The sequence below is a fragment of the Bombus flavifrons genome, chromosome 1 (assembly GCF_040668555.2).
Source record: "Bombus flavifrons isolate JBK064 chromosome 1, iyBomFlav1_principal, whole genome shotgun sequence".
NCBI lineage: Eukaryota > Metazoa > Arthropoda > Insecta > Hymenoptera > Apidae > Bombus > Bombus flavifrons.
The window spans coordinates 22,366,308-22,390,317 of NC_138442.1; the positions used below are offsets into that span (position 1 = coordinate 22,366,308).

At 32.9% G+C, this 24,010-nt stretch overlaps 5 protein-coding genes across 6 annotated transcripts; 2 read left to right on the plus strand and 3 right to left on the minus strand.

Moving 5' to 3' along the window:
- Positions 1-298: 298 nt before the first annotated feature.
- Positions 299-8,078, minus strand: nsl1 (non-specific lethal 1). Of its 2 annotated transcripts, XM_069117422.1 has the most exons (12): positions 7,664-8,077; positions 6,281-6,505; positions 4,011-5,678; positions 2,973-3,475; positions 2,662-2,856; positions 2,348-2,573; positions 2,160-2,267; positions 2,001-2,076; positions 1,758-1,917; positions 1,240-1,460; positions 1,022-1,156; positions 299-607 (listed from the first exon to the last, which is right to left on the minus strand). In XM_069117422.1, exons 3-12 carry the CDS (start codon positions 5,459-5,461, stop codon positions 461-463), a joined length of 3,222 nt encoding a protein of 1,073 aa, XP_068973523.1. In that variant the 5' UTR covers positions 5,462-5,678; positions 6,281-6,505; positions 7,664-8,077; the 3' UTR covers positions 299-460. The 2 variants fall into 2 exon arrangements, with proteins under 2 accessions (XP_068973523.1, XP_068973532.1); XM_069117431.1 differs by having other exon boundaries at positions 487-628; positions 6,281-8,078.
- A 708-nt stretch (positions 8,079-8,786) lies between these two features.
- On the plus strand, positions 8,787-12,876 carry LOC138181998 (small G protein signaling modulator 3 homolog). The gene is made up of 14 exons (XM_069117445.1): positions 8,787-9,099; positions 9,315-9,496; positions 9,599-9,697; positions 9,776-9,939; positions 10,139-10,349; positions 10,445-10,575; positions 10,647-10,880; positions 10,939-11,033; positions 11,122-11,267; positions 11,399-11,496; positions 11,571-11,750; positions 11,858-12,279; positions 12,355-12,515; positions 12,684-12,876. Exons 1-14 carry the CDS (start codon positions 9,031-9,033, stop codon positions 12,874-12,876), a joined length of 2,385 nt encoding a protein of 794 aa, XP_068973546.1. The 5' UTR covers positions 8,787-9,030.
- Positions 12,877-13,377: 501 nt separating this feature from the next.
- On the minus strand, positions 13,378-15,923 carry LOC138182005 (glycerate kinase). Its single transcript, XM_069117458.1, has 2 exons — positions 15,672-15,923; positions 13,378-15,596 (listed from the first exon to the last, which is right to left on the minus strand). Exons 1-2 carry the CDS (start codon positions 15,710-15,712, stop codon positions 13,457-13,459), a joined length of 2,181 nt encoding a protein of 726 aa, XP_068973559.1. The 5' UTR covers positions 15,713-15,923; the 3' UTR covers positions 13,378-13,456.
- Positions 15,924-16,246: 323 nt separating this feature from the next.
- Positions 16,247-16,692, minus strand: LOC138182020 (histone H4). The gene has a single exon (XM_069117482.1). The coding sequence runs from the start codon at positions 16,616-16,618 to the stop codon at positions 16,307-16,309; it is 312 nt and encodes a 103-aa protein (XP_068973583.1). The 5' UTR covers positions 16,619-16,692; the 3' UTR covers positions 16,247-16,306.
- Positions 16,693-22,730: 6,038 nt separating this feature from the next.
- LOC138182033 (histone H2B) lies at positions 22,731-23,234 on the plus strand. Its single transcript, XM_069117523.1, has one exon. It carries the CDS (start codon positions 22,810-22,812, stop codon positions 23,179-23,181), a length of 372 nt encoding a protein of 123 aa, XP_068973624.1. The 5' UTR covers positions 22,731-22,809; the 3' UTR covers positions 23,182-23,234.
- Positions 23,235-24,010: the final 776 nt, after the last annotated feature.

Consider the following 24,010-nt stretch of genomic DNA (forward strand, 5'->3'; position numbering starts at 1 on the left):
ATGCTACAGAACATTTTAGTTGGCACTTTTATTTAACGTAAGAATTTGATTATAATATAAATACACTTTTTTTATTTTTGTCTTTTTTTTTAATATAAAATCGTCTATTTCTGGTCATATGAGATTCTAACTGTTGAACGACTATGTCCTATATTATCGGTTATAACAATGAAAGAAAAATATAACAATATCCTTATTCTAAATAAAAGGATGGTAGTCCCGTACAATTCTAATGCTTTGGCCGAAATAGCAATACTTAAAAAGCAATTATTAAGGTTTCCCATTAATTTAAGCAGAATGAAGTTATAAAATTTATATTTATAATACACTTTACAGATTCATAATACCATTAACTTAAGGTGCATGTTACATGACCGACAGGTATATATAACAATTGACAGGTAGCTTCTGCATATAGTAACGACGACGTAGACATACTGTATGTATTAAAGACTTTATCCTATCTTTTAGCCGTTGGACGTATTCGTTCCTTTTCAGTATCCCTATCGTCAGCTACTGTCCATTCAGGATCATTGGGATCCTCACCTTCTACGTCACAACAAGCTGATTCTGTCGAATCTGATTCTGGAGAATCCATTTCCCCATCCTAGAAACGAAATATTAACGTCTACCTAAATAGTTATGAAAAACTATTTTTTCCAACGGTTATTCTGCATATATTACAAAAACTATATTTAAATGTACAAGCTTGTAAGAGCTGAAAAAAACAATCAGCAGGCTAATTCGTCAAAATATTCTAATGCTTATAAAACTCATGTAAACGCAATGCAGTCTCTCTTAAATATTACTAAAATCTGAAATATGCGATAAAAATAAAATCAATTGTATTTAAAATAGGAAGCATCAAATGACACTGCTTACCAGGGATAGCCTCGAGGAGCCATGAAAGTTGGCTCAAAGTTTATATTAATAATCAGTACGAGCATTCAGATATTTCTTTCATAATAAAAAGTTCTGATAATTAACACTCAAATATTTAATACAAACACAGTGTACGTACATCGTCCGCTTTTTCTTCATCACGGGAACAAAGAGATGCTGAAGAAGCTTGCCAATGCCCATCTGGCATCACTTCCAGCATTTTGTCATATACTTCTTCGGATAATGGAAATATCCTTGGTTCATACGGCAAAATCTAACGAAAAACAGTATACAATTTTTTTTAAATATTCTGTTTTATATTTAAAAACGTACTTTAATCAGATCAAAAAATAATACCTCATTTTCATCTTCATTTACCGAAGTACCAGTGTCGTCTTTCCCCACTCTTAACATAGGCGCAGTACGACGCCGTAAAGCATTTTGCAAAGCAGATGTTCGATGCAAATTATCAGAGTTATGTTGATGTTCTGATTCTTGAACTTGTGGAGTTGCAGGAGGTGACGTAATTGGTGACATCATGTCTCCACCAAAATCACTTGCGTGTGGAGACATAGGATCTAACGATTGAGAAATAATTTATAAATTATCTGAACACGAGAAGATTAATTGTAGGTAATTTCAATATTTTAATTTCGATATTTAAATTAACACGTTGACGCCGGTGCCGATATTCATGGTTTTCTCCGTGGGGCGGCGCCCGAATTCACTGTCTGCTTCGTAGGGCGGCGCTGGGTCACTATCCATTTTGTGAAATACATGTGTGACCCGTAGCCGCTCCTCGGGGCGGACACGTGCGACCTGCAGATGGGTCGCGCCGGCGCCAACGTGTTAAGTAAATTATAATGTACAATTACCTGGTGTATTCGCACCACTATCTGCTCGACTATCTGTCCTACGATTATGTCGAATACGAGACTGATGTGGCATATTCATATACGTCATAAAACGTTTGTTTTCTTCTCGTTCGCTTCGTTCATGTCTTAAAGCTATAGTTTCGTCTGACATATCTTCGAACTAAAGATAATGTATAGATACATTTAATCTCACTGGTGTAAAATTATTTAAAATTTTATACTTCTGTAATTAAATGTACTTACATCACTGTCTTGACTAGGCCTATGCATAACACCATTTTTAATATCCAACTTTGAAGGCTCTTCGCATAACCTCCACCTTGGAGAAAAAAAAAAACATAGTGTAATATCAATAACTACCAACTTGAGATACAAAAATGTATTCGATAAAATGTTACTTACTTTGGTGTTAATATTTCTTTGTATTGTAACTTTTCAAGCCTAGTTGAAGCAGCTACACTATATGGTATAACTATATTATCTATATCGTACGAATTTTGCCTCAATCGTCTGAAGCAGAAAAAATTTTAACAATTTTAATTATATGTTTAATGTATATTTTTTTAATAAATGTAATTAATAATACTGACCCATGAGAATTCTTTTCTTTAACTATGTTCTTCTCTGTAGTAGAAGCAATAGTGTGATGTAAAGGAGAAGGCACTGGAGATGAATGCTTACTAGAGCTGGAAAGTGCACTAATATCATCATCATCTTCAGTTGTCAGTTTCTGTACCCTCTTCCTACTTAAACCATGAACGCTTCTATCATGACCAAGCCTGTTTCTTTTTCCTTTTAGCATTTTCTTCTTAATTCCTACATAAAGAATATCAACAAACAAAGATTAAAAAGACTAAAAAAGAATTCTTTACTACATGATTGTATGATGCAACATGTTACATACTTGCGGTAAGAATACTTGAGGATGATTTTTTTAACCGAGCTGCATATTTTGCTCTGTGCCCTGGAAGTTTCTTATTTCTCCTTTCATTGGTATCTTTATCTTTTAAACGTGTGATCCGTAAATTTCCCCTTAACATTTTTTGTTGCCATTCCACTGTTTTCATGATAGCATCAAGATGAGTTCCCTGTGTGATTTCTGCACAGCAAAAGGTTACATAGATTAATGTAGATTCTCAAAAACCTTATGCTACACATCATAACAAATTATATCTTCTTATCAAGGTATGTACATATACAGAAATAATGTTTTACCATCAGGAAATGACAAAACAGGATGAAAACTAGGATCCACAAGTGCAACCCTTTCTTGTACAGACATTTGTTCAATTGGTTCTTGCGGCTGCATCGGATCTAATCTTCCAGTGCATAAAGCACATGGTGGTAATACACGATCGCAGTTGCATCTTACAGTTGATGCTTTCGCAGCACGTTTTGAGACTTCATGTAACTTATCTAGTTGTAATAATTTCCTCTTCCTGTAAAAACTCCAGACAAACGGCCGAGTCCTACTAGCAGGTAATTCACCTTCTGGTGAATTATAACGCCCTGTAGAACCTGGTAAAACACCACTATACCCATTCACTGTTTCTGCATTATCAAGTATCACTAAACCCTTGTTAGCTCTAATATGCCGTTGCAATTCATTATGCTGTCTAATCCTATATTCCAAATCCGATATTTGTGCTTGCAGCCACGTCCATCTTGCTGCTACACCTGCACGATCTTGAGCATACCTCCATGCTGCCCGTTTTGATCTACAAGTATTATATAAAAACATAAGAAATAAATTAGTAAAGAAATACTAACCGACAAAGTAACAATCGATATTTTGTTTAAAAATATTTTATCAATTAATTTGCAGTCAGTGCAGTTGTATGTATCGAAAATATTTGAAATGTTACCATAAATATTGAAATAACATATACCTATTGTTTTGTTTTTGTTTATTATCTATTTATTTCTACTACATTTAATAATTATCTTTAGTAGTAATGTACATAAACTCGTCATACTAAGCAACATAATAGTCAAATAAAATTTATCTAAACCGGCCCAAAATATTGTTCGGTTTCCAGTTTTTTATAAACTCAAATACGTGTTATAAACAAAGAAGTTTAAAGGAATACTAAGATAACAGTACTAAATTTTGCATTACAAAATTACTCTAGGAAATAAAATGAACAAAATTATTTTAAATTCACAGATTCCATTCTATTAAAACTATAGAGAAAATAGAATGGTCCCAAATCTAAACATGGATTTTTTTTTATAAAAGAAATTAAAACTTACATAGATATTCTTTGTTGATGTGGATTGTTAAATGACTGCATTTCATCACAACTTTCTCCACCACTACTTGATGCAGTACAATCAGAGTCAAGATTAGATTCCACAATATGTAATTGCGAGGCTAAAGGTCCTGCCACACTTTCTACTTCTTCGCCTCTAACTTTAACTTGAGGTGTACCAAACACTGACTGACGGTTGCTATTATTACCAGAAGTACTACCCAAATTGTCACGCGATCCATCACCAAAATAACGGCAACACAATCGCTGACGATTCACACTATTGCTCTGGGCAACACACATTTTCTCAATTTTTTGCAAAAATGAACTCAAACTACTACTAATCTCAGGAAAGTTTTTAACATTAGACTTAGAACTGATATTAACCAATTCTTGAAAAAGATATTTTTTCACTCCATGATGAGCAAGCTCAAGAACTCCAGTGTTTTCTTCAGCAACATGCCTGCCTATTATTCTTGCTTGAAGCTTCCTCAGTCTTCTTAATAAAAATGCACATTTCCTTTCACTCTCGTGTTGTTTTTGGGCAACAATATCTTGCTGTAACTTTAAGGTGTTGACTTTCTGTTGGTCCACTGCATCAGCAATATTGCAAATACTCATAACATCAACATCAAGTAAATCTCTTTCAAAGGAAGGAAATCCTTCTTCAGGCATAGAAAACATTTCAACTCCATCCACAGTGCTTTGCGCTGGTTCATTACTACCTGTAGATATATTTTCTGCATTTTCCACACCTTCAATAGATTTAATAACTTGTAAAATCTCCTCAACATTCTGTCCAATATCACCAACATTGCTCATGTTACATTGTTCATTATCCGCAGTTATATCTGTACCAAAGGCCATTATTTGATCCACATCCAGACTTTTATTATCTCCTACTGTTTCTGAGCCCACCAAAGGCAAATCTGCGCTTGATTTCAAAAAACCCATATTGTCCGCTTGATCACCCATAGATGGGTCGTTCATTATAGTATCAGTCACCTTTTTCCCTGGACTGCCCGTAATGTCCAGCTGTTCACAGTCCTGTTTTATTAATGCCTTCTTTGTAATCAAGTCAGATCCGTGCGTAAATGTAGACAAACTATCAAGATCATTGGCATATTTCGAGTTGATGACATCACGAATGAGGTCTTTGGATATACCATGTAAGCACTGTTCATCAATCTTTGATGGTTGGACGTTTGCAGAAACAACAAATTTCGCCAGAATTTCACGATTCTGGCACAACTGTGTAGCCTGCTCTGGGGAAAGAAATCCACCAGCTGGAAGGGAAGGGAGCAAATTTTCAGGCTTTTGAGGACCACCTTCCGTCAGAGCAGGGGCCATCACTGCCACTGACACTGCCAGTGCTGCGGCCTCGACATCCAGAGGCTCCCACGTGCGTACGCACCCACACCTACACTTCACATGTGCTGTTCTCACTCCCATTCATCCATTACTGATTTATTGTCCTGCACTTGTATTAACTATTGTTATGCTTTGGAATAATTTCTTTCTTCTGTTTTATTTTCCTTTTGAACCTCGTACTCTTTCTTCATTCATTCCACATTTAATATTATGTTGTTTCAACAGTAATCTCCATCCTGTTTAATTTCTTCATTTCTATGTTTCATTTGCGTGTTTTGGACCAACTCATAACCTTAATCTGCAAATAAATATACAAAAATAAATATTTATAAGATTATATATATTATTATTTAGATTAAGATTATATATATATATATATGTATATATATATATATATATATGTAACAATTACTTTGGCTCTCCGTTATTAACATTAAGATACTCATTATAATACATCTAAGGAAGTATATTTACAAGAATTAAGACTAAATGCAAATGCATTTACCTAAATGCAAATAGCATACATTGAATAAATTAATAGTATACATAACAAATGTATTTGTATCTAACAAAATACTACGTTATTATATAAATCGCAAATTACACTATTTAATTTCCTTTTCAGCATTCATATGTTCATAAGGTACAAGCTAGCTGTCATTTGCCAAACGTTTAATAAAAAACATCAAATAAAAAATGCATAAATAAACAAGTCATTAGTAGTTAGTATCACGAATACCTTAAAATAGAAGCAATTTTAATGCATAATTAATTAGTATATGTACTAGTAATCAGCATCACGTGAAACAATTTTTATTTCGAAATATTGAAAGCGAGATGGAAAGGCCACCGATACTTAATTTAATAAAGAAGCAAGTAAAACATACAAATTCCTCTTACCTTGTACTCTTCGCTCGCAGAATAGGAAGGAAGCCCGTTGAAAATCGCAGATTCTTCAAACCGATACTCCTCGGTGTTGCAACATCCAAACACGCGGAGTAAGCGAAGAGGAACGTCAGAAAAGCAAGATCGTTCTTCCCACGAAGATATATGTTCCAATATATGTCGGATCACAGTATTCGAGCGGTGAACTTCGAACGTAGAGTAAGCTGAGACGGTAAGCGGCTGCCGGCGAATAACGATATCAACGCGTTATTAAGAAATTGGAATGCGATGAAACAAAACGCTGCTACGCGTTTGTGAAAGAAAGTCCCGAACACTGTGTTGTTTGACGAAATAACGAAGGATAGAACGTTGAATAGAAGTGATTAAGGAGGTAGGAAGGAAGCTTAATCGAAGGTAGAAATTTCCGGTCAGCACTATGATACGGAGTGTTGCACATAATTACACTAGATATCACTACCAAGTATACATGTCGTGGAGATTAATAACAGATATGCTTGCATCGTTTGACGCATTCCCACGTGATTACTCGTCGCAAAATATAGAAAACAACAGCAGCAGTAGTAGTAGTAGCAGCAATAGTAGCAGCAGCAGCAATAGTAGTAGTAGTAGTAGTAGCAGCAGCAGCAGCAACAGCAGCAGCAGCAGCAACAGCAGCAGCAGCAGCGGTGGCGGCGGCGGTGGCGGCAGTAGCGGCAGCGTTTCCTCGTCGTGGCACGGAATTGGAAAACAAAGATAAAAACATGCCGCACAACACCACCGCCGTCCTCGTCCTCAACAGAGGAGGCAGTTCTTTCTCGTCAGTTGTACGTCGTCTATTGCATAATGACGCGCAAGATTTGTATCCCCGGCAAAAGACACTGCTATTATACGAATCACTTCGCGTATTCACCGATGTCCACGTACGCGAAAAACCTTTACACATACGACTTCCGCAGAGATGTCGAAGGCATCGAGAGGTATTATATACACCAGAGGGAAAGGGAAAGAGAGTGAGAAAGAAAATGAGAAATGTACGTGTATGTGCGTGCGTGCTTGCGCGCGCGCACGTGTGTGCGTGTGTGCGTGTGTCAGAGAGAGAGAGAGCAAGGGAAAAAGTTAGAGCGAGATAGAAAACACGAAACAGAGAAAGATAGAAGACACTAACGTGCTTCGCCTCGTGAATAGCGTAACCACGAGACGGTGCGTTAAACGCGGACGTAGGCGCGTTTACACGGTCGAGCTAACGTTCGGTACGTTAAAATGTAATTGAAGATAAAAACACGGGGAAAATGAGGCAAGCGGCTTCCTTCGCGGTACTCTCGTAGCGTACAATGGCGGAGCAAAAAACAGATTCGAAGGCAGCTTCTTTTGGCCAGTTTCCCCTTCTATAGCGCTCACCTCGGTTCGGTGGCGCTCGACATAATCGCACATACACCCATCGAGATCCACGAATAATCGAGCGTTCCTTCAACACTTCACGCAACACGGCACGACTTTCATGCAACTCGCGTTCGGATATATAAATGTCCGTCACACCCAATGCACGATAATCCCTTACGATGATTCTCTTGTTAGAATTAACGCGCTTACTCCCTAACCGTTTCTGCGTCTCTTCTTGGTTATTGGTATATACGACGTTTCCGGTGAACCGAGAGTTTCCTTCCTTAATTACGGACACCGACGTTGATTTTATGGTAAAAGTCACACGAGTAACGCGAGCTATTTATCAATAATATATAGGAAATTCGACCAACTTCGGTGTTACTGAAGCGGGATCGACCAATACTGCAGTGCTGCTGCCGGATGTGGCCTTCGTGCCACGCTGCCCAATCGGATTCATTTTCTATGTATAATGTCGGCGGTAAAGTCCAATTCGCAGCTCGATACCGTGAATGCTAACGAAAAACCCTAGATTCTGGTCGAGATACTTTTCCCGCTTCTTCCATATACTATAGCACACCTGCTGATACACGTTAATTGCAAGCTCCTGTATACCGGAATTATGGCATCGCGTTTAAAACAACATAATGTTAATTCTTACACATATTTATGTGCAACTTCAATTAGTTACGTGTAATTAATTTGTCTTCTTAGTAGGAATCGTTCTTACATAATAAGAAAATTAAAACGTAACTTGATAAATGTACTATGTAGAATATTACAATAAACAATACGTGATGTGTTGAAATGAGCTACGTTTATTTTCATTCTGATTCATAGCTATATATATTGTAGTAAACACTTGATACGTAATCAATTTTTTGCTTCGTAATGTTAAATTGTTATACAATACGAATAAATATTTTTTAATACTTGTTACCTTTTCTTTATCAATTTGGAACATACTTTTTAATATCCATCGGATAATAATACATTATGTATATATAACGTATAATATTTGTAAAGGATTACTGAAAATGTATAATAAGATAACATAATTGTAAATCAACCATTCAGCAATTATTATATAAGTTCTCCACAAAAATTGTTTTAAACGTAACAGACGATAAATTTACTATCTGTAAGTCATTGCGCAGATTTAAATATTTATATTGGTGTGTTATCGGTTTAATTATCAGTAGGTTCGTTAGATGGCGACATAAATATAATAGCAGAATAATAGTGTCAATACCGTCAACGTCGTGTATAGATTAATATTTTTTAAATACGAGGAATATAATGATATCATTAAAATAAAATAATGTAAAATAATAAGTAAACAAATATATAAAAAACAATAAATAAATATCTAAAAGTTCTACAAAATGGATATTGCTAAATCGTTATTTAATGTTCGTGATCATGAAGGTTATGTTGGAAAGGATGACCATAACGTTAGTATTTTTATCTACTTGATTTTAATGAATTTTTCATTCGATTATTTTATTTATAAAATAAAAGTTTATTAAAGTTATTAAAAGTTTGGTATTTATAAAAATAAAGAGCTTTTGTAAAGTAATATTTAGTTTACCATAAATTAACAAGTACCGGATTACACATCTGTTAGCATATTGTGCATTTGAAATTATACAATATCTTTACTCTTTAGAAAAAGTTGGAAACTGCTGCTTCTGAAGATGAATTTGAAGTAGAAGTTTCAGGATTATGTGGCGAAATTTTATCTCCTGCACCAGGAGGTCCATTTTCTGCCTTAACGCCATCCATGTGGCCCCAAGATATTTTAGCTAAATTAAATCAACCTGATGATCCCAATTCGCAACCTGAATATAGGTGCTTATAACAAATTTTTTAGTATAAAATACTATTATAACACATGATAGTTTAATACATTATAATTAATTTTCTTATGTATACAAATATAATCTATGCTAGGTTTGATGAATTCGGATTTCGTGTAGAAGAAGAAGATGGCCCAGAACAAAGTTCAAAAAAGTTGTTAGGTATCCCATTTGTTGAAGATCCCCAACATAGGTATGAAGAAATCAAATGAATAATAGTTATCAAATTAATAAAATTAATAAAGCTAACTTTAAATACTTCTATATTTAGACTACAATGGGTTGCTCTATTAGAATTCAGCCATAATAAAGAAGTAGCTGAATTTTCTTGGCAAAATATGGATAGAAGGTTGCCACGTACAGATAAATTGCGAGATATGGTTCATCGTGGTATACCTCATTCTCTGAGACCTCAAATTTGGATGAGAATGTCAGGTAAGGAACATCAGGTTCTTGAATCGAATGCGTCCGATTATCTGGTCTGGTTCCTAATTATGTTTTGAGGTCCCAAACAATACAAGAGTAACAAGATTTCACCCATCCCTGTTCAAATTTTTCATCGCAACAACTTCCCCCATCCCTAACATTTTATAATATACAGATACAAAATAAATTACTTTATTCAATGTTGCAGGAGCACTTCAGAAAAAATGTTCTTCTGAGATAATGTATAAAGATATAGTAAAAGCATCGAGTAATGACGCATTGGTAACTAATAAACAGATTGAAAAGGATCTTTTACGCATTATGCCTGCTAATGCATGCTTTAGCCACCTTCATAGCACAGGAATACCACGTTTAAGACGTGTTATGCGCGCTCTTGCTTGGCTATATCCTGATATTGGGTAATGATACTTTTATGGAATAATATTGTATGTAATATTAAATAGTATTGTAATATCCTTATTTATATATTGTATAATCTATTTATTTTGCAAAGATATTGCCAAGGTACAGGAACAATAGCAGCTTCTCTTTTATTATTATTAGAAGAAGAAGATGCTTTTTGGATGATGGCTACAATAGTGGAAGATTTATTGCCAGCATCTTACTATTCTTCAACGTTATTAGGTAATATACTACTAACATGTAATAAATTATGTAAAAACATAATGGATTTTAATTTTAAAAACATTTCACAGGTATTCAAGCTGATCAAAGAGTACTTCGTACATTAGTAGCTAATTATCTCCCTGATATCGACCATGTTTTAGTCCAACATGATATAGAATTAAGTTTAATATCTTTACATTGGTTCCTAACTTTATTTGCATCTGTTGTACATAAGAAAATATTGCTCCGTATATGGGATATGTTTCTTTTTGATGGATCTATAGTTTTGTTTCAAGTTACACTTGGAATGTTAAAAATTAAAGGTATATAATATTTATAGTAAATATATTCACAAGTGTAAAATACTAAATATCTTTTTAGAACATGAATTAAAGGAATTAGAAAACTCTGCACAAATATTTAATGCTCTTTCGGATATACCCGGAGATATTGACGATGTTGATCTATTATTTAAAGTAAGTTCTCATTTTCCAAATCTTATTAAAATTTGTTATACAGGTAATGAGCCAATTTCTATAACCGAAAGTTATCATCTTTTCTTAGACGTCTTTAGAAGTAAGTGGATCATTAACAGACGTTTTGGTTGAAACTCACAGACGTAGACACCTGGCATATTTAATGGCAGATCAAGGTGGCTTAGTGGGTAATCCCGATGCTGTACCAAATTTACCAAAACAACATCTCAATAGGTATAATAAATTTAAAATTATATCGTTCGAAATGTTTTCATTAAGTTTTTTATTAAATATTTATTTGTAATTAAATTTCTGATATAAACATCCTATTTCTAACTGTTATAATGGTCTGTATTTTCTTGAAGGCGTCAAATGAAAAAAAATAAATCAATGTTTCAAACGTTCTTGTTTGGAAGTTATGATAGTGAAGATGATGCAAAGTCAAAAAATATTCGACAAACAGGTATATTGATGCCATGAATAAAACAAACGTGACGTTTTAAAGAAATTGAAAATCACACGTTCTAAATATTTTAGAAATATTGGTTGATTTAAGAGAAGCTGTTTTGCAAGTTGCTAGACATTTTATAAATGTCGACCCTAAACTAAACAATATTGTGCTTATAGCAGATTATAGTATGGAGAGTCATGCAAAAGATCATGATAATTATGTTAATGTTTCACGCACTAGAAAAAGGAGAGCTAAGGCGTTATTAGGTATGTCATTAACATATATTTAAGTTATGAAAATATTCCTAATTATACGTAATATTAATATACAATAAGATCATTTCTCTTTCAATTTCTATGATCACATTATACAGATTTTGAAAGACATGATGATGATGAATTAGGTTTTCGAAAAAATGATATAATTACAATTATAAGTCAAAAAGATGAACATTGTTGGGTGGGAGAACTTAATGGATTAAGAGGATGGTTTCCTGCAAAATTTGTAGAATTATTAGATGAAAGAAGTAAACAATATACGTGTGCTGGAGATGATGCAGTTAGCGAAGCTGTTACTGATTTAGTCAGGGGAACTTTGTGCCCCGCTATTAAGGCAGTATTAGAACATGGAATGCGTAGACCATCATTCTTAGGTGGTCCATGTCATCCATGGCTTTTTATCGAAGAAGCTTCAAATAGAGAAGTGGAAAAGGACTTTAATTCAGTTTACAGTAGATTAGTATTATGTAAGACATATAGACTGGATGAAGATGGTAAAGTTCTCACGCCTGAAGAGGTAGTACTATTTATATCTTCACAATAGATTATTTGATCAAAATTTATAACCTAACCCTAACCAATTTTATTTCAGTTATTATACCGATGCGTTCAGTCAGTAAATTTAACCCACGATAATGCACATGCTCAAATGGATGTAAAATTAAGATCTCTTATTTGTCTTGGATTAAATGAACAAGTGTTACATTTATGGCTTGAAGTTTTATGTTCGTGTGTAGAAGTTGTACAAAAATGGTACTAGATATATATTGAACAAAATAATAATAGTTTATTATAATTCTATTACATTTTTTATTGTATTATTTATTGTATTATTAATTATTTTATTTATTGTATTGTATTTATATATATTTATTATATGTATTTATATGTATTGTATTTATTGTATTATTAATTTTACAGGTACCAACCGTGGAGTTTTATCAATAGTCCTGGCTGGGTACAAATTAAATGTGAATTAAGAATATTAAGTCAATTTGCATTTAATTTAAATCCTGATTGGGAATTACCACCAAAAAAAGAACAATCACAACCTCTGAAAGATGGCGTGCGTGATATGCTAGTTAAACATCATTTGTTTAGTTGGGATCTTTAGCGCACAATACGAATTTTTGTACTAAATATCGTGTATGTATACGCAACAATAATACAAGGTAATTGTGTAGTACAAATCACTTGCTATTATGTATGTAGAATGAGCATTGTATGTGCGAGCGTGTGCGTGCATGCGTACATATGTGCGAGCGTGCGCGCGCGTGTGTGTGTTAGATAAAAATTTATTTCTAAATTTTTATCTAAATATAAGTTATTTTAACCTCATTGTTTAGTGTAAACAGATGTTAATGAATCTCACTAATCAAGTTTTTGATTGCGTTAATGACGATTAAAAGTGAATTGTATATACATTCATATATACGTATGTTACATGTGGTGGTTAATTTTATTTAACGAAAGAAGTTAAACGGATAAATCTATTGTGTATATCGCATTAAAATCAGCGTGATAAGTATTACTATTTGTACTTTAAAAAGTTTTAATGATAATTTGCATGCATATATTATTTATTCATGTTTAAGTTCTAATGTATACAAATATCTTTAAAAAATAAAACTTTTCATTTAAATTTATAAGATTTTTAATATAGTGTAGAAAATTTCCCTGTTTTACAAAATATGTTACAGTGGTAAATCTTTATCTTCCAAAAGATTTTTAAGCGGGAATTTTCTGTCTTTGCGACAACATGGATCAGTCAAATTAGCATCAATAATTTTTATATTAAGTTGGTCAATCTTTTCGTCGGCCACAGCCGATGGTCTAGACAAAAATTTATCCCAGTGAAAAGGTTCTCGTTTATACAAATTTTTATATCTTTCTATAGTTGAGGTATCAATATGTAAGTCATGTACATCTAAAGTATTTTGGAAAAATTCTTTTCCAAAATCTATTTTACAGTCGCATTTACGTTTTTTTATGTAGATGAAGTGTAAGTCCATAACATTCGTACCAGTAAAACCAGTTTTAAACAAATCTGTACCTCTCTTAAATCGAGAATATAAATTGTATGAATCATTCTCATTTAAAGTATTTTCAGGTAACATACGCTCTACTTCCATTGTTCGAAGTATGAATGGAACTACATTATCCTCATCATTTTCATCTATTTCTTTATTAGGCCTAACTTCTTTTTCCATTGTTTTTATTATTTCTTTCTTTTTATTTGTTATAGACCCACTTAATTGTTGCGTTTTGCATAGATCTTTACGTTGCTGCTGTATGTTAAGTTGTTCTTGCTCTTCCAGTTTTTTCCTAAGAGCTTCTTTCTTTTCCTCCTCTTTAATTATTACTTTTGATGCTATAGACTTTACTCTTGCATATACATCATGTATCAGTGGGCCAATAGCAGGATAGCCAAATGCACCTGCTGCATCAGTTGGACCATCTTGTCCATCTGTTCCTGCGCTCAACATTATTATTTCATATTCCGAAAATCGAGGATAACCTTTAATTTTTGCCAACCAGTCTAATGAAAAATGTAGCGCTAATTCTTGATTTCTACCACCTTTCCCTTTTCCTTTAACTACTACTGTTGGTTCACCACCTCCAATCAACACTATTCCTTCTTCACTCACATTATCAATTAAGTTATAAATTTCATCCACTTTAGCAGCAGATAAAGAAAGTACGGGTATATCTTTTACTTTTTCAAAAAATTCTTCTTTTTCTAAAGCTTTATCCAATGCAAGACATATCAAACTTGTTATATGAACATATGCTAAACTGATATCATGTACATTACCTACAACATCGGGCCTTAATATTATTGGAGTTAACTTGTGATGATACGCTTGCAAAGAAGCTGCTTCAATCGCCACTGTATTATTTCCCAAAATAATATTAGTTACATGCTTGAATTGTTTTTTCTTTTGAGTTAGCAATTTCTTATCTTTAAATTTTTCCTTAGATGTTAAAAGTTTTTTCACATCACCATCTACACGTTCAAATAAATTATATTTTTTCAATATAGCTATTACCTCTTTTGGACTTTTACTATTGTATACCGTTGGACCACTAGCAATTAACTCTATAGGATCATCTACAATATCAGATAATATTAAACTGATAATTGTAGCTGGATAGGCCATTCGAGCTAAACCACCACCTTTCACCATAGATAATTTACTTCTCACTATATTAAGCTCTTTTATATCAGCTCCAGCTGCTTGAAGCATTTTACAAACATATAATTTATCTTCACATTCAATTACTGGCCTTGGCATATAAAGCAATGCAGAACCACCACCGGATATCAATACAATTAAAGTATCATTTTCTGTAAGAGATTCGACTAAGTCTATAATTTCATGTGTTGTTTCTAGAGATCTATCATCCGGCTGATTATGTTCAGAACCTTCGTAATATTTTACTACACCACTTCCTATTAAAGGAAAATATGATTTGTCTTCAGATTTCCACATCGAGTCTGTCGATGCAGAGGGAACACTAACTACACCTCTCTTCAAATAACTGCCAAGCATATGTTCAAGAACTACTGCCATACCCATGACAGCTTTGCCAAAACCAACTAAATAAACATTTTCTTTAAGTTCAAAACTTTGGTCTCCAACGTATAATATTCCATCTTTAAATTTGACTTTATTTAGCATAAGAGTTTTAGGTGAAACTGCATTAACACCAGCAAAATACATATCTTTTAATACAAATTTAGATTTTTCCAAAGCTTTTGGATCTGTTGACATCTTTCTACGTGTAAATTTTACAATGCTTAATAGGTTAGACTGAGAGAAAGCTTGATTACTGAAACGGTGTCAAAAGATTATTGTGAATACACATAACAAAACACTTACATTAGACTATAATTAAAATACTTACCTATACCGCGCTAATTTATGTAGTATTTTTTCATAGCGCATCTCTACTCAACTAATATCACAAATATATTTGTACGGAATAAGATTTATCAGATAAGCTCTATAAAAATTACTTTATTTGTATTCGTAAATTTTTTCCAATACAATCTGCGCATATTAAATATACCCTTTTCTAAATATTTATTCTGAACAATATCTTTAATCGATATTGCATAAAAAGTATTGAAATGCACAGAGAAAATACGAAACATGCATAATTATATTATATTGCCACTTAGAAATATTATAAATTGAAAACATTGTATGATTTTGCGTTTTATTTTGATTCTGCATTGAACTATACATATACATGTATTACACATATTTAACGTTAGAAATATTACTACTACAATACAACTACTACTAACACTACGATTATACAAATACAAAACTATAAAACCAAATTGAAGTACATTTTATGATCTTAAACAATATTAAATAATTTCAACAAATATTCAAACGTTCAACAAACATTTGATGCAAACGATAGTAAAAAAGTAGCAATGATAGTTTCCGAGAGTCATTCATCCGCATATATTTTGTGGCTCTTATAAGAGCCGTTTTATATGAAACTAAGTAGGCGGAATCCGTAGAAATTTAACCACCGAATCCGTAGAGCGTTCTTCCTTGACGCTTCAGGGCGTAAACCACGTCCATTGCGGTTACAGTTTTCCTTTTTGCGTGTTCAGTATATGTGACAGCGTCACGAATTACGTTCTCAAGGAATACCTTCAGTACACCTCGGGTTTCTTCATAGATCAAACCCGAAATTCGTTTTACGCCACCACGTCTTGCTAGACGACGAATAGCAGGCTTCGTGATACCTTGGATATTATCACGAAGAACCTTCCTGTGTCTCTTCGCTCCTCCTTTTCCCAATCCCTTTCCTCCCTTTCCACGGCCAGTCATGATGAAAACTTTTCTTGTACACAAGAAACAGCTATATCTGAGAGATATCCCAGAACTGTCGTTTAGCAACAGAGATCCGCAGTTATATACCAAGCGTCGTTTAGGTTCTCCCCACCACTACCTTACCAGCCAATCACAGAAAAGTCGGCTTCAAGTGGATCTCGCTGGAGTACAGCTGTCCGCTATAATGTATTGTGCAGTTGTAACGAACATCTGCTGAAAATCTGTCAGTCAGCACACAAAGAACACATCCTCTACTGCTGTATATACATGTAAAGAATACTTTTGATGTAAATTAAATGATGTAAATACGTATATATTAACGTTTCGCTAACTGATCATTATATTGGAGATTTTATTTACCTATTTATCAAAAGGCAGTTCCTAAAAAGAAGGATGGTCATAAAATGTGAAATTTCTATTCCTTTAGACACTTAAAATTCTAGTAAGACATCATTCTATTAATACTAAATTATCATAAAAGTACAATCATTTATGATTACTGGAAATGTAGTGGAAAAGTTGTAAAAGATGTAAATGAAATTGACAATGCCCCGAAGAGCGACGACTAACTTAAAATAATTATAACTTCGAACTAAATGCATCAAATGCAAGAATTCAAACTCTATGTTATTAAGAAAATTCGATATTTATATAGTATGTAAAAATATATTATTCAAATTGTTAATTAATAGCAATAAAATGCGGCGAATTAAAGTAAAGTATTACGATACTAATATTCTACGAAATACATTTGTTATTAATGTTTGTTATTATTGTATTAATGTATTTTAATGTATAATTAAAATTATACATTATAAAATATAAAAATACAATAAAATTACAAATTATATATAAAATTACAAATTATATATTTAATGTATAATTAATATATTAATGTATTTTTTTATTTATCATTATTGTTATATTGCTGCTTGCGTTCTAAATCGCTCTAGCTTTGTTAGCGCTTGCACGTGTGCGTCAACGAAGAATTAATTCGTTCGAAGGATCACCCTCGTTCGAAGGGGGAAAAAACACTGTATGTGATTGACTATTTAATAGAATTATTTACAGGATACTGGGAGCTGTCCAGTAATCGTGCCTAATATTGCCCCTAACTATTCTGTATAAATTATCTTGCGCGAGTGTTCTAACAGTTTGATGTACGGATGATTCTAATCTAACAAATTTCAACCGTTCGAGTCGTTCTGATGTCGCTCGTGAGCATTCGGCTTTAACGGACCAGTACGCACTATTACACAAGTCTTTTTTTCCCCCAACGTTTTTTTTTCTATTTGTTTATTTAAATTTTACAATTTGTCCAGTAGGACATTTGGTAAAATGTTATATCTTGGTGTTGTAATAATATAACATATGGGTAGTTACCCTCAGCGGGGTACCATCTTCGTGTTTGTTAAGTTATGTCCTTTGTGAGATCTGTTGGGTGTTTCCATTTTAGTCTTCTTTCTATGTTTGATGTGTTGATCGTTTCAGCTGCCAGCCGGTTCGGGTGCGTTGCTACTCTTTCTCTGTACCTTCTTGCGTATTTGCTAATCTCCTCCTTGACCGTTGGTATTCCAAGGTCTTTCCGTATATCTTCGTTTCTGACGTACCATGGTGCGTTTACTATTGTTCTGAGGATTTTAGCTTGGATTGTCTCTATTTTGCTTATATGGCTCGTTGCTGCTGTTCCCCATAGTGGTATTTCGTACGTCCAGACTGATTTTATGATCGTTTTGTATATTTTTAATTTGTTTTCTATGCTTAGTTTGGATTTTCGACTTGTTAACCATTGCATTTGTCTTCTTGCTGTCTGTATTTTGTATATTATTGATTTAATATGTTGTTTCCATGTAAATCGTGTATCTAGGTGGAGTCCTAGGTATTTAACTTGCCTTGTTTGTGTTATTTGCGTGCCGTTAAGTATAATGTTTGGTGGTATTTGTTTTCGCAGTGTGAATGTAATGTGGTTGCATTTATCGGAGTTTGCTTTAATTTGTTTATCTTGAAGCTACTTTTCTATTTTTGTGATATGTTCTTGTAGTAATGTGACTGCTGTTACAGGATTAGTATGCCTGACTAGTACAGCTGTGTCGTCCGCAAATGTCAATATTTTGCTATTGGTAGTTGTTGGTATGTTGGCCGTGTATAGTGTGTATAGCATTGGTCCTAGGACGCTTCCTTGCGGAACCCCTGCCTTGATATCTTTAACTTCAGAGTATGTATCTTTAATTTTTACTATAAAGGTTCTGCTGCTTAGGTACGAATTTAATAAATGATATATTTGTTCCGGGAATTGTTTCCTGATTGTAGGAGGCATTCGTGGTCTGAAGAAGAGATGAAATATATTTTCTTACTCTTCATATTCGATATATTCCATCTTGTTTTCAATGTTATAATATAATTAGGAACATATTTCATGGAATATGTGCATCGTAATACTTTAATTTACCGCGTTTGACTATTATTAATTAACAATTTAAGCAATATGTTTTTACATACTATATAAATATTGACTTTTTTTTTACAAAACAAAGTTTGAATTCTTGCATTTCATGGATTCCAAATCACCGTCAACTTCATCTGCATTTTTTACAAGTTTCTTATCACATTGATCATAGATGATTCTACTTTTACTTTAAGATAAGATACTTTAAGATTTTAAATTCGATTTAAAATAAATAGCACATAATTTTTATTATATAATGATATAACGTAGTGATAATATGTAAAGCAATGATGAAATAGTTTTTTGTTAATAATACGAACAATTTTCCCATACGATTATGAGGGCCTTCATTATCATGTTCTTTGTTATAATTTTTAGCACCCTTTGGGACCTTTCGTGTACCAGATGAAACACACCTGTCCGTTCCATTTTACGATGACAATGAAAGATATCCATTGTTATATCAGGCAATGAGCCTTACCAGGCAACTTTCCAGAGGTTCAATCTATAATATTTATATATATATATATATATATATATAGGATATCCTAAAATAATAGCTACGGAAAAATTTCCAAATATTTTGACTGTAATAAATTTGAAAATTTTCCATGAAATTTCTTATTTTAATCATTTTACAAAATTGAGTAAAGTGGGTCGCCGATGATTATTGTGGTAATTGTGTAAATCCGAAGGATTAAAAGGACAGAGCAAAATCCGAGAAGATCCTTCGTCTTGAAGATAATTTTTGGCCCTTAAAAGGGCCATTTCGTGGATATATTGTTGCCGTTTGAATGTTTGGCAAAACACCCCCTTGACTGATAGCGACTCCAGATAGTGATTTGTTTCGAATTTCCCTTCGCCTTTGTTTTCCCTCCTTTTCCACAACTGGACATTTAGACAAACGATTAAATAGAACAGTTACTAGGTTGTCCGGAAAGTTCTTTTCGTTTTTTAAATAGAAGGTAAGTATAAAATATATTTCCTTCTGTGTCCCTTTCTTAAATAATGTATAATCCTTTCTCTTCTATCACCTTTTGCCATCTCTCCGGTAGCCTCATAATACCATTTTTCCAAAATTCTCTTGACTTACTTTTAAAATATTCTTCGAGGCTGTTTTTCACTTCGTTTACTGATTTGGATTTTCTATCGCGAAGAAAATCTTTTAGGGGGAGGAATAAATAATAGTGCGATGGTACAAGGTCTGGAGAATATGGAGGATGTGGTAAAACATCCCAATCAAACTCTAGAAGTTTCGTTCGCACCGCTAAAGAAATATGTGGCCTCGTGTTATCGTGGTGGAACACGACGCCACGTTTGTTCATCACTTCAGGACGTTTTGTGATAATGGCTTCCTTAAGTTTTTCGAGTTGAGTGCAATATTTTTCACTGTTGATCGTTTGCCCTTCCGGAAGTAATTCGTAGTAGAGGATACCCTTCCAGTCCCACCAAATTGAAAGCAGCACCTTCTTCGGGCGAAGTCCACGTCTTGCTACCGTTGAAGGACACTTATTTCGACTCGACCTGGATCGCTTGCGCGCAGTGCTATCATAAAGAATCCAACTTTCATCTCCAGTAATTAACTTTTTTAAAAATGGCTCTCTTTTGTTGCGTTGAATTAGAAAATGGCATGTCGAAATTCGATTCAGGAGATTGCTCTCCGTCAGTTGATGGGGGACCCACACGTCGTAGCGATTAACGTACCCAAGCTTTGTTAAATAATTATGAATCGTTGATCGCGGAATGTTTAAAGCATTTGCTATCTGACGAATGCTAGACTTCGGGTATTCATCGAGATAGGCCTTGATAAGGTCAATATCAGTGGTGGATGGACGACCGCTGCGGTCTTCATCTTTCAGATTAAAATTTCCGGCTCTAAACCTCCTAAACCAACTCCGGACTGTTTGAACAGTTATAGACCGATCACCATAAACATCACAAATCTCCTTTACAGTGTTTTCAGGCGTACTATCTTTTTTGAAGCATTGAAACATAATGTGACGAAACTGCATCTTTTGGTCTTCCATCTTTCATCACGCAAAAAACATTCGATACACTTTCTAACATCGAGAATTGTTCTCTTCTCCTACGTCGTTACTCGAAGAATGTAAGCGAATACGCAGAGCGGTACAAGAGCATCATTTATATATGGTCCGTAGCAACAAAATCTGACCAATCGCTGACGAGCAGCGTTCTCATTGGTTCGGAAATACAATAATTTTATAAGCTGTTATTTTATATTATTTTTATAAATGAATAATCCTTCAATTTGATAATATATTTGAAATTTAAAATTTCATTCTTAAATTGTGTTATGTTAATATATAATATATCATATATATATTAACATAACACAATTATATTTAATAATAATAATTATATTTTATATAATGTAATAATCTAACAAAAAGCATTTTTTATATTAATATATAATGCTTAAATATTGATTAATAGAAGAAAAATTTTATGTATTTTGTATTATATTTAATGAGATATATTTCGTTTAAATATCTCTCCATAAATTATAACTACAATTGCTTTTAGAATACTTATTGTATTGTTTCTTCACCGTATTTTTCATTCTGAATGTGTATATATTTATATATGTATTGAATAAAAGACGTACATGTATTCATTTGTTTAGAAAAGGCAGTTTAAAATTTAGAACACGAAATATAAAAAATTGATTATGTGAAATAATCGTTACTCAATATTCATTAATGTAGATTAATTATTTTGCAAAGAATCATACATATATTTGAAATAGAGAACAATTTAATTCTTAAGGATAACCATCTGCTTTTTTTTTTATTTATTGATATTTACAATCAATTCTCACATTGAGAATTTTCAGTAAATAACCATCTACTATCTCCTAATTTGATCATAAATTACCTAAAAAGGTCTATATATATTTTTCTTTCTTTATTACAAGGTTCAATTCATACACCAAAAAGGAAGTAGTAAAAATTGATAATAGCAGTATTACTTTAGTTACTGTATAAATTTTACTTTATAATAAGCACTTTAAATAAATTATATACTATTGTAATATATTAATTAATTATGCAATGCCAATAGTATAGAAAAGAAAAGAAATAATTCAAAAGATTGGCTAAAACCAAGAATAAATGTACTAAATTATTATTAATTTACTATCAACCTACTCTTTTACCTAGCCCATTATTCTTCCTTTCTATCTTATAAGCATGAGTTCCGGAAATAATTTTTATTTATAAGTACTGAAGTTACAAACTATGTGAAAATATTTTATTAATATATTCTATTGTTTTAGTTTATCAATATGTGCACATATATATATTAATTCTTTTGCGTTAAATTTTTAAAGCTACATATTATTTTCTCTTGCGTAACTTTCACTATAAAATACATAATATTTGTTAGTTCAATTTTGTTACACACATCCATTATGTTTTTTAATATAAAAAAAGGAAACTATATAATTTTTATACTTTTAATTTGTAAAAAAGGCCTTAGAAATATGTTAGATATGTTACGCGTATAAAATCAATTGTATCGTGGAGAATGCAATGGTAGCAGCAGCGCGCCAATCAGATTGTAGAAAGGCGCTAGCAGTTCCAAGCTGAATTGTGATTGGTTCAACGTAGCCCCTATTCCAGTGTATAAAAGGAATGCGTCCTCACTGCGCTCAGTATTCTTTGGAAGAGTGAATCGTACGGCAGTATTCATCTACGATAATTCGAAGATAATTTGAAGCATCATGCCGCCGAAAGTTAGTGGAAAAGCTGTGAAGAAAGCTGGTAAGGCTCAGAAGAATATTAGTAAAGCTGACAAGAAGAAGAAGAGGAGGAGGAAGGAAAGCTACGCTATTTACATCTACAAGGTGTTGAAACAAGTACACCCTGACACCGGTATATCCAGCAAAGCGATGAGCATCATGAACAGTTTCGTCAATGATGTCTTCGAACGCATTGCAGCAGAAGCATCAAGATTGGCGCATTACAACAAACGTTCTACAATTACATCTCGTGAAATTCAAACCGCTGTAAGACTTTTACTTCCCGGAGAATTAGCAAAACACGCAGTCAGTGAAGGCACCAAGGCAGTCACCAAGTACACCAGCTCAAAATAGAAAGTCAAAAAATGCTCTAGAAATAAAAACGGTCCTTTTCAGGGCCAAAAAAATTTTCAAACAAGATGGAACATTTACTTACGTTCTGAACATAGTTTGCAGTACGAAACTTTATATTTTGTTCATATACATATAGACATACACTTTGCTTTAGAATATTTTACCATGAGATAAAATAGTAGTGAATATATTTTGTATATTTTGATTATTTTAAATTTAATACTATGCACGCATATGCAGGCTTCGAATTATGCAAATTTTGCTACTGTGATAGCGCATTTTAGTAGCGTTATATACATACATATATATATATATATATATATAAGAAATTAAAGTTGAATGGTCTTGTTTATTTCAAGATTGATCTTTTGTTAATACAATGATTAATAATACAATTTTATGTAGAATAACTTTCTATTTCTTAACTGCATAATTATTTATAAAAGAGAAATCATTTGATGCTTGAATATACTGCAATTTAATTGTATGATTTTCATTGATAAAACGAAATTACATTTTCGCATCTTTTATATTCTAATAAAGGATACATAGATATGATTCATCATGATAGATTCATCATGAATCATGATAGTGATTGTTAGGTAGTTGATTAGTATAATAATATGAATGTATTAAATATAAGTATATGTGGCTAAAAGTTAACCTTAAAATGTAAACATTAAAGACAACCTTATTTAGATTTATTTCTTTAAAAATTGAAAATTTTGCGCACTTTTTGATAAGTGTGAAGTTACGTATGATACTCATTTTGTTTTTCACCAGATCGTGACTGAGTAACGAAATTCCCTAAAAAGTTTATTAATCACGT

What these genes read in the sequence shown, in the direction of transcription:
- nsl1 (XM_069117422.1), bottom strand. Translation starts at nt 5,461, where the DNA reads ATGGGAGTGAGAACAGCACATGTGAAGTGTAGGTGTGGGTGCGTACGC. An exon ending in CTCAAGTATTCTTACCGCAA is followed by an intron (nt 2,574 to 2,661) that starts GTATGTAACATG and finishes TTCTTTATGTAG; the next exon opens with GAATTAAGAAGAAAATGCTA. An exon ending in ATGAAGAAAAAGCGGACGAT is followed by an intron (nt 608 to 1,021) that starts GTACGTACACTG and finishes TTTCGTTTCTAG; the next exon opens with GATGGGGAAATGGATTCTCC.
- LOC138181998 (XM_069117445.1), top strand. Translation starts at nt 9,031, where the DNA reads ATGGATATTGCTAAATCGTTATTTAATGTTCGTGATCATGAAGGTTAT. An exon ending in TGGAATGTTAAAAATTAAAG is followed by an intron (nt 10,881 to 10,938) that starts GTATATAATATT and finishes ATATCTTTTTAG; the next exon opens with AACATGAATTAAAGGAATTA. An exon ending in AAGTTCTCACGCCTGAAGAG is followed by an intron (nt 12,280 to 12,354) that starts GTAGTACTATTT and finishes ATTTTATTTCAG; the next exon opens with TTATTATACCGATGCGTTCA.
- LOC138182005 (XM_069117458.1), bottom strand. Translation starts at nt 15,712, where the DNA reads ATGCGCTATGAAAAAATACTACATAAATTAGCGCGGTATAG. An exon ending in CATAAATTAGCGCGGTATAG is followed by an intron (nt 15,597 to 15,671) that starts GTAAGTATTTTA and finishes ACACCGTTTCAG; the next exon opens with TAATCAAGCTTTCTCTCAGT.
- LOC138182020 (XM_069117482.1), bottom strand. Translation starts at nt 16,618, where the DNA reads ATGACTGGCCGTGGAAAGGGAGGAAAGGGATTGGGAAAAGGAGGAGCG.
- LOC138182033 (XM_069117523.1), top strand. Translation starts at nt 22,810, where the DNA reads ATGCCGCCGAAAGTTAGTGGAAAAGCTGTGAAGAAAGCTGGTAAGGCT.